General features: G+C 31.5%; 1 protein-coding gene across 1 annotated transcript in view; it reads right to left on the bottom strand.

Moving 5' to 3' along the window:
* Positions 1-1358: 1358 nt before the first annotated feature.
* The window catches only part of LOC142332781 (uncharacterized), a 34183-nt gene continuing 23195 nt past the window's right edge, over positions 1359-12346 (bottom strand). The window contains exon 9 of the mRNA XM_075379397.1: positions 1359-4105. Coding sequence (XP_075235512.1) covers positions 1730-4105 — 2376 coding nt within the window. The 3' untranslated portion in view covers positions 1359-1729. The remainder of the gene's footprint in view (positions 4106-12346) is intronic.

Below are 12346 nucleotides of genomic sequence, written 5' to 3'. Positions count from 1 at the left end.
ATGGGGAATTTCCATCAGACTTCAAAAAAAGTGTTATAGTTATGATACCAAAGAAAGCAGGGGCAGATAAATGTGAAGAATACAGAACAATTAGTTTAACTAGTCATGCATCAAAAATCTTAACTAGACTTTTATACAGAAGAATTGAGAGGAGAGTGGAAGAAGTGTTAGGAGAAGACCAATTTGGTTTCAGGAAAAGTATGGGGACAAGGGAAGCAATTTTAGGCCTCAGATTAATAGTAGAAGGAAGATTAAAGAAAAACAAACCAACATACTTGGCGTTTATAGACCTAGAAAAGGCTTTCGATAACGTAGACTGGAATAAAATGTTCAGCATTTTAAAAAAATTAGGGTTCAAATACAGAGATAGAAGAACAATTGCTAACATGTACAGGAACCAAACAGCAACAATAACAATTGAAGAACATAAGAAAGAAGCCCTAATAAGAAAGGGAGTCCGACAAGGATGTTCCCTATCGCCGTTACTTTTTAATCTTTACATGGAACTAGCAGTTAATGATGTTAAAGAACAATTTAGATTCGGAGTAACAGTACAAGGTGAAAAGATAAAGATGCTACGATTTGCTGATGATATAGTAATTCTAGCCGAGAGTAAAAAGGATTTAGAAGAAACAATGAACGGCATAGATGAAGTCCTACGCAAAAACTATCGCATGAAAATAAACAAGAACAAAACAAAAGTAATGAAATGTAGTAGAAATAACAAAGATGGACCACTGAATGTGAAAATAGGAGGAGAAAAGATTATGGAGGTAGAAGAATTTTGTTATTTGGGAAGTAAAATTACTAAAGATGGACGAAGCAGGAGCGATATAAAATGCCGAATAGCACAAGCTAAACGAGCCTTCAGTAAGAAATATAATTTGTTTACATCAAAAATGAATTTAAATGTCAGGAAAAGATTTTTGAAAGTGTATGTTTGGAGTGTCGCTTTATATGGAAGTGAAACTTGGACGATCGGAGTATCTGAGAAGAAAAGATTAGAAGCTTTTGAAATGCGGTGCTATAGGAGAATGTTAAAAATCAGATGGGTGGATAAAGTGACAAATGAAGAGGTATTGCGGCAAATAGATGAAGAAAGTAGCATTTGGAAAAATATAGTTAAAAGAAGAAACAGACTTATAGGCCACATACTAAGGCATCCTGGAATAGTCGCTTTAATATTGGAAGGACAGGTAGAAGGGAAAAATTGTGTAGGCAGGCCACGTTTGGAGTATGTAAAACAAATTGCTGGGGATGTAGGATGTAGAGGGTATACTGAAATGAAACGACTAGCACTAGATAGGGAATCTTGGAGAGCTGCATCAAACCAGTCAAATGACTGAAGACAAAAAAAAAAAAAAAAAAAACAAACAAGTTATTAAAACGTTTTTTTATTAACAGAATTATAAATACATTATATAAATCATTCCAAATCATCTTATGTATAAAATAATTAGTTTTAATAATAGTGTATATGCAATGCAAAAAAAAACTAGCTACGACTAAAAACTAGCAAAGACCCTATTCTAAATAGAAATAACTTATACCACTCTGTCAACCTTATTTAACTTTTGTGTAAAATGTTTTGGATAAAAATTACATGTAAAATTTTTCTAACCATTATGAATAGAAAGGTGTACTTTTAAATTATCCTTTCGATTAAATGTTTTCTTACAAAGATTACAAGTAAATTTCTTCCCACCAGTATGAATAGAAAGATGCGTTTTTAAACTATTGCCATGTCTAAATGTTTTCTTACAAATATTAAAGTGAATTTCTTCTCACCAGTATGAATAGAGAGATGGGTTTTTAAACTACTGCCATGTCTGAATGATTTCTTACAAAAATTACAAGTGAATTTCTTCTCACCAGTATGAATAGAGAGATGTGATTTTAAATTACAGCTTTGATTAAAAGTTTTTTTACAAAAATTACAAGTGAATTTCTTCTCACCAGTATGAATAGAGAGATGTGATTTTAAATTACAGCTTTGATTAAAAGTTTTTTTACAAAAATTACAAGTGAATTTCTTCTCACCAGTATGAATAGAGAGATGTGATTTTAAATTACAGCTTTGATTAAAAGTTTTTTTACAAAAATTACAAGTGAATTTCTTCTCACCAGTATGAATAGAGAGATGGGTTTTTAAACTACTGCCATGTCTGAATGATTTCTTACAAAAATTACAAGTGAATTTCTTCTCACCAGTATGAATAGAGAGATGGGTTTTTAAACTACTGCCATGTCTGAATGATTTCTTACAAAAATTACAAGTGAATTTCTTCTCACCAGTATGAATAGAGAGATGTGATTTTAAATTACAGCTTTGATTAAAAGTTTTTTTACAAAAATTACAAGTGAATTTCTTCTCACCAGTATGAATAGAGAGATGTCTTTTTAAATGATGCTTTAGACTAAATGATTTCTTACAAAAATTACAAGTGAATTTCTTCTCACCAGTATGAATAGAGAGATGGGTTTTTAAACTACTGCCATGTCTGAATGATTTCTTACAAAAATTACAAGTGAATTTCTTCTCACCAGTATGAATAGAGAGATGTGATTTTAAATTACAGCTTTGATTAAAAGTTTTTTTACAAAAATTACAAGTGAATTTCTTCTCACCAGTATGAATAGAGACATGGGTTTTTAAACTACTGCCATGTCTGAATGATTTCTTACAAAAATTACAAGTGAATTTCTTCTCACCAGTATGAATAGAGAGATGGGTTTTTAAACTACTGCCATGTCTGAATGATTTCTTACAAAAATTACAAGTGAATTTCTTCTCACCAGTATGAATAGAGAGATGTGATTTTAAATTACAGCTTTGATTAAAAGTTTTTTTACAAAAATTACAAGTGAATTTCTTCTCACCAGTATGAATAGAGAGATGGGTTTTTAAACTACTGCCATGTCTGAATGATTTCTTACAAAAATTACAAGTGAATTTCTTCTCACCAGTATGAATAGAGAGATGACTTTTTAAACTACTCTTTATACTGAATGTTTTTTTACAAAAATTACAAGTGAATTTCTTCTCTTCAGTATGAATAGAGAGATGTCTTTTTAAATGATGCTTTAGACTAAATGATTTCTTACAAAAATTACAAGTGAATTTCTTCTCACCAGTATGAATAAAGAGATGAGTTTTTAAATGATGCTTTTTACTAAATGATTTCTTACAAAAATTACAAGTGAATTTCTTCTCACCAGTATGAATAGAGAGATGTGATTTTAAATTACAGCTTTGATTAAAAGTTTTTTTACAAAAATTACAAGTGAATTTCTTCTCACCAGTATGAATATAGAGATGTGATTTTAAATTACAGCTTTGATTAAAAGTTTTTTTACAAAAATTACAAGTGAATTTCTTCTCACCAGTATGAATAGAGAGATGTGATTTTAAATTACAGCTTTGATCAAAAGTTTTTTTACAAAAATTACAAGTGAATTTCTTCTCACCAGTATGAATAGAGAGATGTGATTTTAAATTACAGCTTTGATCAAAAGTTTTTTTACAAAAATTACAAGTGAATTTCTTCTCACCAGTATGAATAAAGAGATGAGTTTTTAAATTACCCTTTTGAATAAATGATTTCTTACAAAAATTACAAGTGAATTTCTTCTCACCAGTATGAATAAAGAGATGAGTTTTTAAATGATGCTTTAGACTAAATGATTTCTTACAAAAATTACAAGTGAATTTCTTCTCATCAGTATGAATAGAGACATGTCTTTTTAAATTACTGCTTTGATTAAAAGTTTTTTTAGAAAAATTACATTTTAAGTTTTTTTTGACAACATGAATAGATAAGTGTGACTCTAATGTAGATCTCTGAGTGAAAGACTCCTGACAAAAAACACACGTGTGAATAGGAAGATGAGAAGATATGACATTCCTTTCTTTAACAGGTTTTTCTGTAATTTGCAAGCACTTTTCTTTAAAAGAGACAGTGTTGAAATCTTCATATTCTTCATCGATGACATAATCACAAATGCACTTATATTTTAATTTATTGCAAACCACACATTTTGATCTCTGTAAACTACTTTCAGTAATTCTTTCCTCCACATCATTGATAACTTCTTCATTAAGATCCTAAAAAACAAACGTAAATGTTAAGTTAATCTATCGGAAAATTTGTTATTTTTAATAATTCCTACTACAAATTGAAAACTTATACTTTAATATTAAATATCTTAAGTTCATATTTAAGCAAGCACAATATGTTAGTTTCAGAGTAGCAAAAATAAAAATTTTGTTAGTATTAGCAGTTAAAATACAGAAAACAAAATGTAACACAATCAAACTATACGCTACATAGCACAGAAACTAAAACTTGTCAGTCAACAGGTAATTTCATAATGCCAAATAAAAAAAAAACAAATTTTTTTAAATTTACTGTAGTTTAATTCTGTTAATATTGACTGAAAATAGAATCCTGGCAATAAGTGTAGATATTTTCCAAACTCATCCCCAGATTAAGTGATTGGGCATTACATTTGTTCTTAAAAAATCAAACACACAGAAGAGTAATACGATCGGTTTATCATTTTTATTAGATTTTCATGCACTGGATGAACTGAATGAAATGAAAAATAAGAGAAAACAGGCTTAGTACTGGATGGGTGAGTCAAGTAAATAATGAAAGAATTGGGTGAGTCAAGTAAATAATGAAAGAATTATATACTGAAGATCCAAAATTATATTAATTGACCATGAAAATGTCAAACAAAGAATTTTAATTTCTCTTTAATACATTCTAATACACAAAAATGAGAGTGCCACGAGAAAAGCAATGTATGCTGAGATAAAACCTGAAATAATTGTATGTTACTTACCTATAAGAGTGAGCTACACATTTGTCGAGAAATGTTATCATGTTTCTAAATCACATATATTCAGATTCATACCATAAGTTTTTAAAATGCAATTTATAATCTGCTGAGAAATAATTTGTCTTGTTTAAATGATTCTTAAATGTGTTCTGATTTTAGAGAACTCTATGAGCAACAAATAGATCTTTAAAAAAATAACAAAATTAATTAACACGTAGTAATGACATTTAGTGTTAGCTAGTGAACATCTCTCTCTATAAATCATGAGACCTTGCCGTTTCAGCAAGGTCTTGCCAGGGGTTTGAGTGCTCAGTGATACAGAGTAGCTGGACTGAAGGTGCAATCATATCGGAGAGGTATCTCTTGAGAGCCAGACTAAGGAATGATTCCTGAATGAGGGCAGCAGCTCTTTCAGTAGTTGTTAAGGGTGTAGGTCAGGACGACTTAAATGGTCATATCAACATCACTCAGTCCTATCAGTCATATCAGCAGTACTCAGTCCTCTGAGTACTGCGCAGCTGAAAGCAATGGAAAACTACAGCTGCTTTTTTCCAAGAAAATGTAGCTCTCTGCATTTTCGTATAGCAATGATTGAGGTGCCTTCCTTGGTAAAATATTCCGGAGGTAAACTAGTCCCCTGTTCGAATCTCCGGCTAGGGAGTACTAAGGAAGGGGTCACCAGAAAATAAAAAAAATAACATTCTACGAGTCAGGGCGTGAAATGTTAGAAGTCTAAAAAAGGTTGGTAGGTTAGAAAATTCAAAGAGGGAAATGGATAGGATAAATGTAGCTGTAGTAAAAAATAGCGAGGTTCGGTGGGAAGAGCAAAACGACGTTTAATCAGGTGATTTTAGAATAATTGACTCAGGTTCATATAATGGGCAGGCAGGAGTAGGTTTTGTTACGAACAAGAAGATACAGAACAGGGAAGAGAGTAGAGTATTTCAAAATGCATAGCGATAAAATCATTGTAATAAGGATAAAATCAAAACTTAAACCGACAATGATTGTTAACAAGCGCCTACGATGATGATGAAGTAGTGTGTATACAAAGAAATTGACAAAGCAATTAAACTCCTAAAAGGAGATGAAAATTAAATAACAGTTGGCAGACTGGAATGCAAACATTGGAAAAGGCAAGGAAGGAAATATAGTGGGTGAATACGGGCTGGACAATAGGAATGAAAGAGGGGACCGACTTATAGAGTTTTGCACGAAGTATAATTTAGTAATTGCCAACACCCAGTTTAAAAATCATAGTAGAAGAATATACACATGGAAAAAGCCAGGCAATACTGCAAGATATAATCTATCTGATGATAGATTATATCACGGTTAAGCAAAGATTTAGAAATAAACTCGGTGATTGCAAAACTTACCCTGGAGCAGACATTGATAGCGACCATAATTTAGTGATAATGAAATGTAGATTGTTGTTTAAAAGCCTGAAGAAAAGGTGTCAGAAGAATCGGTGGAATTTAGAGAAGCTTGAGGAAGAGGAGGTAAAGAAGATTTTTGAAAAGGACATTGCAAGAGGTCTCAGATAAAGCAGAAAATGTAAAAGAAGAATGGGTGAATGTTAAAAAGGAAATTCTTAAAAATCAGCAGAAGCGAACTTAGGTGGAACAAAGAGAACTGGTACAAATCCTTAGGTTTCAGATGATATATTGCAACTGATGGATGAACGTAGAAAATATAAGAATGCTAGTGATGAAGAAAGTAAAAAGGAACTATCGACAATTAAGAAATACAACAAACAGGAAGTGCAAACTAGCAAAAGAAGAGTGGATTAAAGAAATGTGTTCAGAAGTGGAAAGAGAAATGAACATTGGTAAAATAGATGGAGCATACAGGAAAGTTAAGGAAAATTTTTGGGTACATAAATTAAAATCCAATGTGTTAAACAAAGATGGTACACGAATTTATAATTTGAAAGGAAAGGTCGACAAGTGGGTGGAATATATTGAAGTGTTATGCGGAGGAAATGAATTAGAAAATGATGTTATAGAGGAAGAAGTGGATGTCAAAGAAGATGAAAGGGGAGAAGCAATACTGAGATCTGAATTTAAGAAAGCATTAAAAGATTTGAATGGCAGAAAGGCTCCTGGAATAGACGGAATACCTGTAGAATTACTGCGCAGTAAAACTTAACAAGAATTCTGTACAGAAGAATTGAGAGGAGAGTGGAAGAAGTGTTAGGAGAAGACCAATTTGGTTTTTTCAGGAAAAGTATAGGGACAAGTGACGCAATTTTAGGCCTCAGATTAACAGTAGAAGAAAGATTAAAGAAAAACAAACTAACATACTTGGCATTTAAAGACCTAGAAAAGCCATTTGATAACGTAGACTGGAATAAAATGTTCAGCAATTTAAAAAATTAGGGTTCAAGTACAGAGATAGAAGAATGATTGCTAACATTTACAGGAACCAAATAGTAACAATAATAATGGAAGAACATAAGAATAAAGCTATAATAAGAAAGGAAGTCCGACAAGGATGTTCCCTATCCCCGTTACATTTAATTCTTTACATATAACTAGCAATTAATGATGTTAAAGAACAATTTAGATCCGGAGTAACAGTACAAGGTGAAAATATAAAGATGCTACGATTTGCTGATGATAGTAATTCTAGCTCAGAATAAAAAGGATTTAGAAGAAACAATGAACGGCACGGATGAAGTCCTATACAAGAACTACTGCATGAAAATAAACAAGAACAAAACGAAAGAAATGAATTGTAGTAAAAATAACGAAGATGGACCACTGAATGTGAAAATAGGAGGAGAAAAGATTATGGAGGTAGAAGAATTTTGTTATTTGGGAAGTAGAATTACTAAAGATTGACTAAGCAGGAGCAACATAAAATGCTAAATAACACAGGGGAAACGAGCCTTCGTCAGAAATATAATTTCTTTACATTAAAAATTAATATAAATTACAGGAAAAGATTTTTTATAGTATACATTTGGAGTGTCGCTTTATATGGAAATGAAACTTTGACAATTGGAGTATCTGAGAAGAAAAGATAAGAAGCTTTTGAAATGGTGTGCTATAGGAAAATGTTAAAAATCAAATGGCTGGATAAAGTGACAAATGAAGAGGTGTTGCGGTAAATAGATGAAGAAAGAAGCATTTGGAAAAATATACCTAAAAGAAGAGACAGACTTATAGGCCACATACTAAGGCATCCTGGAATAGTCGCTTTAATATTGGACGTACAGGTAGAAGGAAAAAATTGTGTAGGCAGGCAATGTTTGGAATATGTAAAACAAATTGTTAGGGATGTAGGATGTAGGGGTATACCGAAATGAAATGACTAGCACTGCATAGTGAAACTTGGAGAGCTACATCAAACCAGTCAAGTGACTGAAGACAAAAAAAAAGTGAACATCACTTCGGATCAATTGTGGATTTATTGCAGTATCAAAGCTACAGTTTATTGTATCAATGTTTGGGAAACATTCTTGCACAATTTTGGCCAAACAATGTGATAAAACAGTACAATAGCATCTTAGCATGTAATTAACACCTGAGATCCAAATTCAGTAACACATCATTTAGAAAAAATTAGTTGATTATTAAGAAGTTACTTATTTTTCTTCAACAGTCAATATTGATCAAATTTCGAGTAATGATGAAACCATCTCTTTATAAATAAATTATATAAATTTCATTGCTAAGATCTCTAAAACTGGTTAACAGGGCAAATCAATCACTAAGTTGTTTGTATTTTATGGTCAATTTTTAAAGAAGGAGACTGAATTTTTCTCACCCTTTACAACTCACACAAAGCCACACATATTTTTTTCACAGCTATTTTGGTAACAAGATTAGCATCTTTGTAGACAAAATATTCAGCAGTTATCAGATTCTGTCAATTAAATTCACTGGTACCATCTAACTTGATGAAAATATACCATTCTAAAGCGCGAGCTCTAACAGGAAGTTCATAATCCAGTGCATTCGAAAAGTAACTACATACCAACATAAACATGATTATAGGTTTAGGGATTTTATTCTGTGTTAATATGAGTAATGTTTTCTACAAAGGTTTGTAATTCTGTATTGAATGCAGGTAGCTTCCATGACCCGATCAGGATGTTGCGACAAGAATATGTGTCTCAACTAAAGAAGATATGATTGAAGCTGTCTTTCCATGTGCACACGGAACAGTGAATATTTCTCATTTAACACATCTTCATAAGCATAAGGAGTATATACAGACAGTGAAAGATTAGTATTTTATTAGATTTCCAGGTATACTGGTTCCTAATCGATATAGCGTACGAACACTAATCGAAGACTTTGGGGAGATTGGATCAGTAAAGAAATATGAGTGAAGTGGTACACCATAAGTACTTGATGAAGACGTATAGACAACTATGTGATGTAGTCTTAACAAATCCATGCAAAAGTTAGCTTAACAGAAAAACAACTGCAACATGTAATAAGCTCAGTCTTGTCCAATATAAAGCGATTCAACAGTTATTGGCCAGAGACTGTGCGAAGTGAATTCAATACTGGGAATGGTTTCAACAGTTCCTAGTGGATGTTTAAAGCTGCCAACTATTTAAGCACAAATTTAATTTATACTACCATTTAAATATGAATTCAATTCCCTGTGAAAAGAAACTAAGAAATTAACCTTGTTTTGAGAAAGCTGATACTTTGCTAAAAAATAGCACTTAAATATATTCTAATTTTCAGATTTATATCATGCAATAGTCATATTAATATTGAATAATCATTTTATTATAATTACCAATTATAATTTAATACACATGAAAAAAAGGTTCTAATCAATGAGTACTGAAAAACCCCATAAAACCACATTAAAAATCCCAAGGAACCCCCAGAAAACACATAAATACCACACTAAAAACTATACATGAAGTATTAAGAAGTACAATATTTCTTACATTTATTCATTTCTATATTTTATGGATGTTTCAACAGCAATAATGCAACATGCTGTCTGTTGGGAGGTAAAAAAACAATTTCTTCTGGCTGTGCCACATTTACAGTACCATAAGAGACACAATGAAGTAGTTTCTCTGAGGACAACAAGATTTAAAAAAACTCTAGGCATTTTGTAACTAACGACTAATTAAAAGAAATAAAATTGTAAATATGTAACACACAAAGCACTTACAATGACATGTTTCCTGGTTCACTATCTCACAACTGGCATTGTTCTGATGAATGCATGCTGCACTAGGTAACATTTGTACATATTTATACACGTCTAAATCTACACAACAATAACAACACTACTCTTTGAGTTAGCTCATTTGGTTCAATCATATTTATAATTCTCTAGGATCTTTTAGTTGACAATGAAAAAAAAATTTTTAAATATTTATACAAATTAAAATAACAAAGAAGCTGTAGGTAATGGAGAAATTATGAATACATATTTGAAAACAGGATAAAGAATTGCATTAAATACACCTATTGGTACTCATGAGACAAAAATCATGTTGACCATCGTTATTGGCAACATTACATGAGATATTTGGCACTTGAATTTGCAAAATCAATCTCATGATAAAAGAATCCCATGATGAGCCTCCTTAAGAAATTTAAAAGTGAAGTTGTATTCCGTTACTTTCTTCTGTGAGCTAATCATACTTCTTTGTAAATTTATATGTCAAACCTACTAAAATGTAAATCCACCCTACTAGTGACACCTTGAAAGGAACTAATTGTATAGTGAGTATTATTAATTTGAATAAAGTAATTATTGTGGCTGATGCCACTTACATGTTGCTTTCATTCAATGGAGTCTTATAGCTACTTTTATGGCGATTTCAGATCTGCAAGGGCAGGGAATTTAGAAATACAAATTTAAAGAAAACCTGATTTTTTAAGGAATTGTATAGTACAACATATCATTGTACCACGGGTTAGTTTATTGTTTACAAAACTCAGTTGAATAAAAGGGAAGGAAAAATCTGCAATCACCTCACTGGATGAGGTGAGGCACATGTTCAGCATTGTTAGTATAAGCTGTTTTACAATTCTGTAAAACCCTTGGTTCTAACAAAACTAAGTAAGAAAAAATAGTTATTTTAAAACTAGATTTAAAATACTACCACTCATTAAAATTCAGTTATCTCGTGATGTGTTTATATGATTATCTGTTAAGCTTCAACTTAAATTGAGAAATCATTAAAAAATAAATTATATTTATAATTTTGAGTTTTACTCGAGTACTTTTAGATCTCTATCTCGTTATCATTCTTTGAGGGGTTTTGTGCAAAATGTAACTTCTACTTTTTTGCAAATTTATGGATTAAAAAATTATTAATGCAATGTTCACTGGCAGCAGTTTTCCAAATTATTGAATAGGGTTTTCAAAAATATTTTCATGAAAAAAAATTGATGTTAAGATACTGGAGAGCAATCTGTATTATGTTAGTTAAATCACTTTACTTTCTTGAACTTGAAAACAAGGGCCTGGGTCCCATATATCTGTTGTTTATCATGTTCTAGGTTTCTCACTGTGTGGAAAAATGTCAAACGCCACATGCCATTGCTATCCCTATGATTTGGAGGAACCCAAAAATCACTCTTCTGACTGTTATTTCTGCTTAGCAAACATTAAAGGGATTACATCAAAATCAAAACATAGAGTGTTATAATCAAACTTACAATCCGCAATGAGAACAGATCCATACTGCAAAGAATTGACAACACCAAAGTCTCCAGAACATGTGACATTAGATGAAGGGAGCTCAGAGTCTGGTGGAAGTAAGAAAGAAATAAACAGATTCTGGTGATACAACTTATGAAAAAAGCATTTCATCTGAGCCTCATTTACTGATTAAAGTAAATCTTAACGAACTCATAAAAGATTTAAAGTATCAAAAAAACAGTCTGGAATGCTTGCTTCCCGGCAAAAAAGATGGAATCTTCTTCAAAGGAATACAAAGAAATGTAGCACTTATCGTAATCATCATTCTGAATTTAAAGTTTTTTTTCTGAAGAAAATGCCTTAGCGTTTTGTAATGACATTTCTTCTCTTATGCAGCCACTTTGTAATGAACATAACCCAACAGAATGGCACTTGTTCATAGATTCCTCTGAAGTTAGTTTAAAAGCCGGCTTCTGCATAATGGCAATAAATTCCCGTCAGTACCTGTGGCCCACTCTGCCACTATGAAAGAAACTTATAAAAATATTAAATCTATATTGGAAAAGCTTCAATAAGCAGTATATAAATGTAGTATTTGTGGTGATTTGAAAGTGATTGCATTTATTCTTGGTTTGCGGCTTGGTTACATAAACTACTGTTGTTTATTGTGTGAATGGGATAGTAGGGACAGAAAACCATTTATTAGAAAAGAAAAGCCTAAAAATGTGAATCTACCTCTGTTACATATCAAACTAGGATTAATGAACAATTTCGTCAAGGACATTGAAAATACTCCTGGTTCATGTACTTAAAACAGAAGTTTTCTAAAATTATCTGTGCAAAGAAACTCTAAGAAATTGTT

The sequence above is a fragment of the Lycorma delicatula genome, chromosome 12 (genome assembly GCF_047948215.1).
Source record: "Lycorma delicatula isolate Av1 chromosome 12, ASM4794821v1, whole genome shotgun sequence".
NCBI classification, from domain to species: Eukaryota; Metazoa; Arthropoda; class Insecta; order Hemiptera; family Fulgoridae; genus Lycorma; species Lycorma delicatula.
Note: the sequence above shows the minus strand (reverse complement) of the source record. Positions and strands in the feature narration are given on the sequence as shown.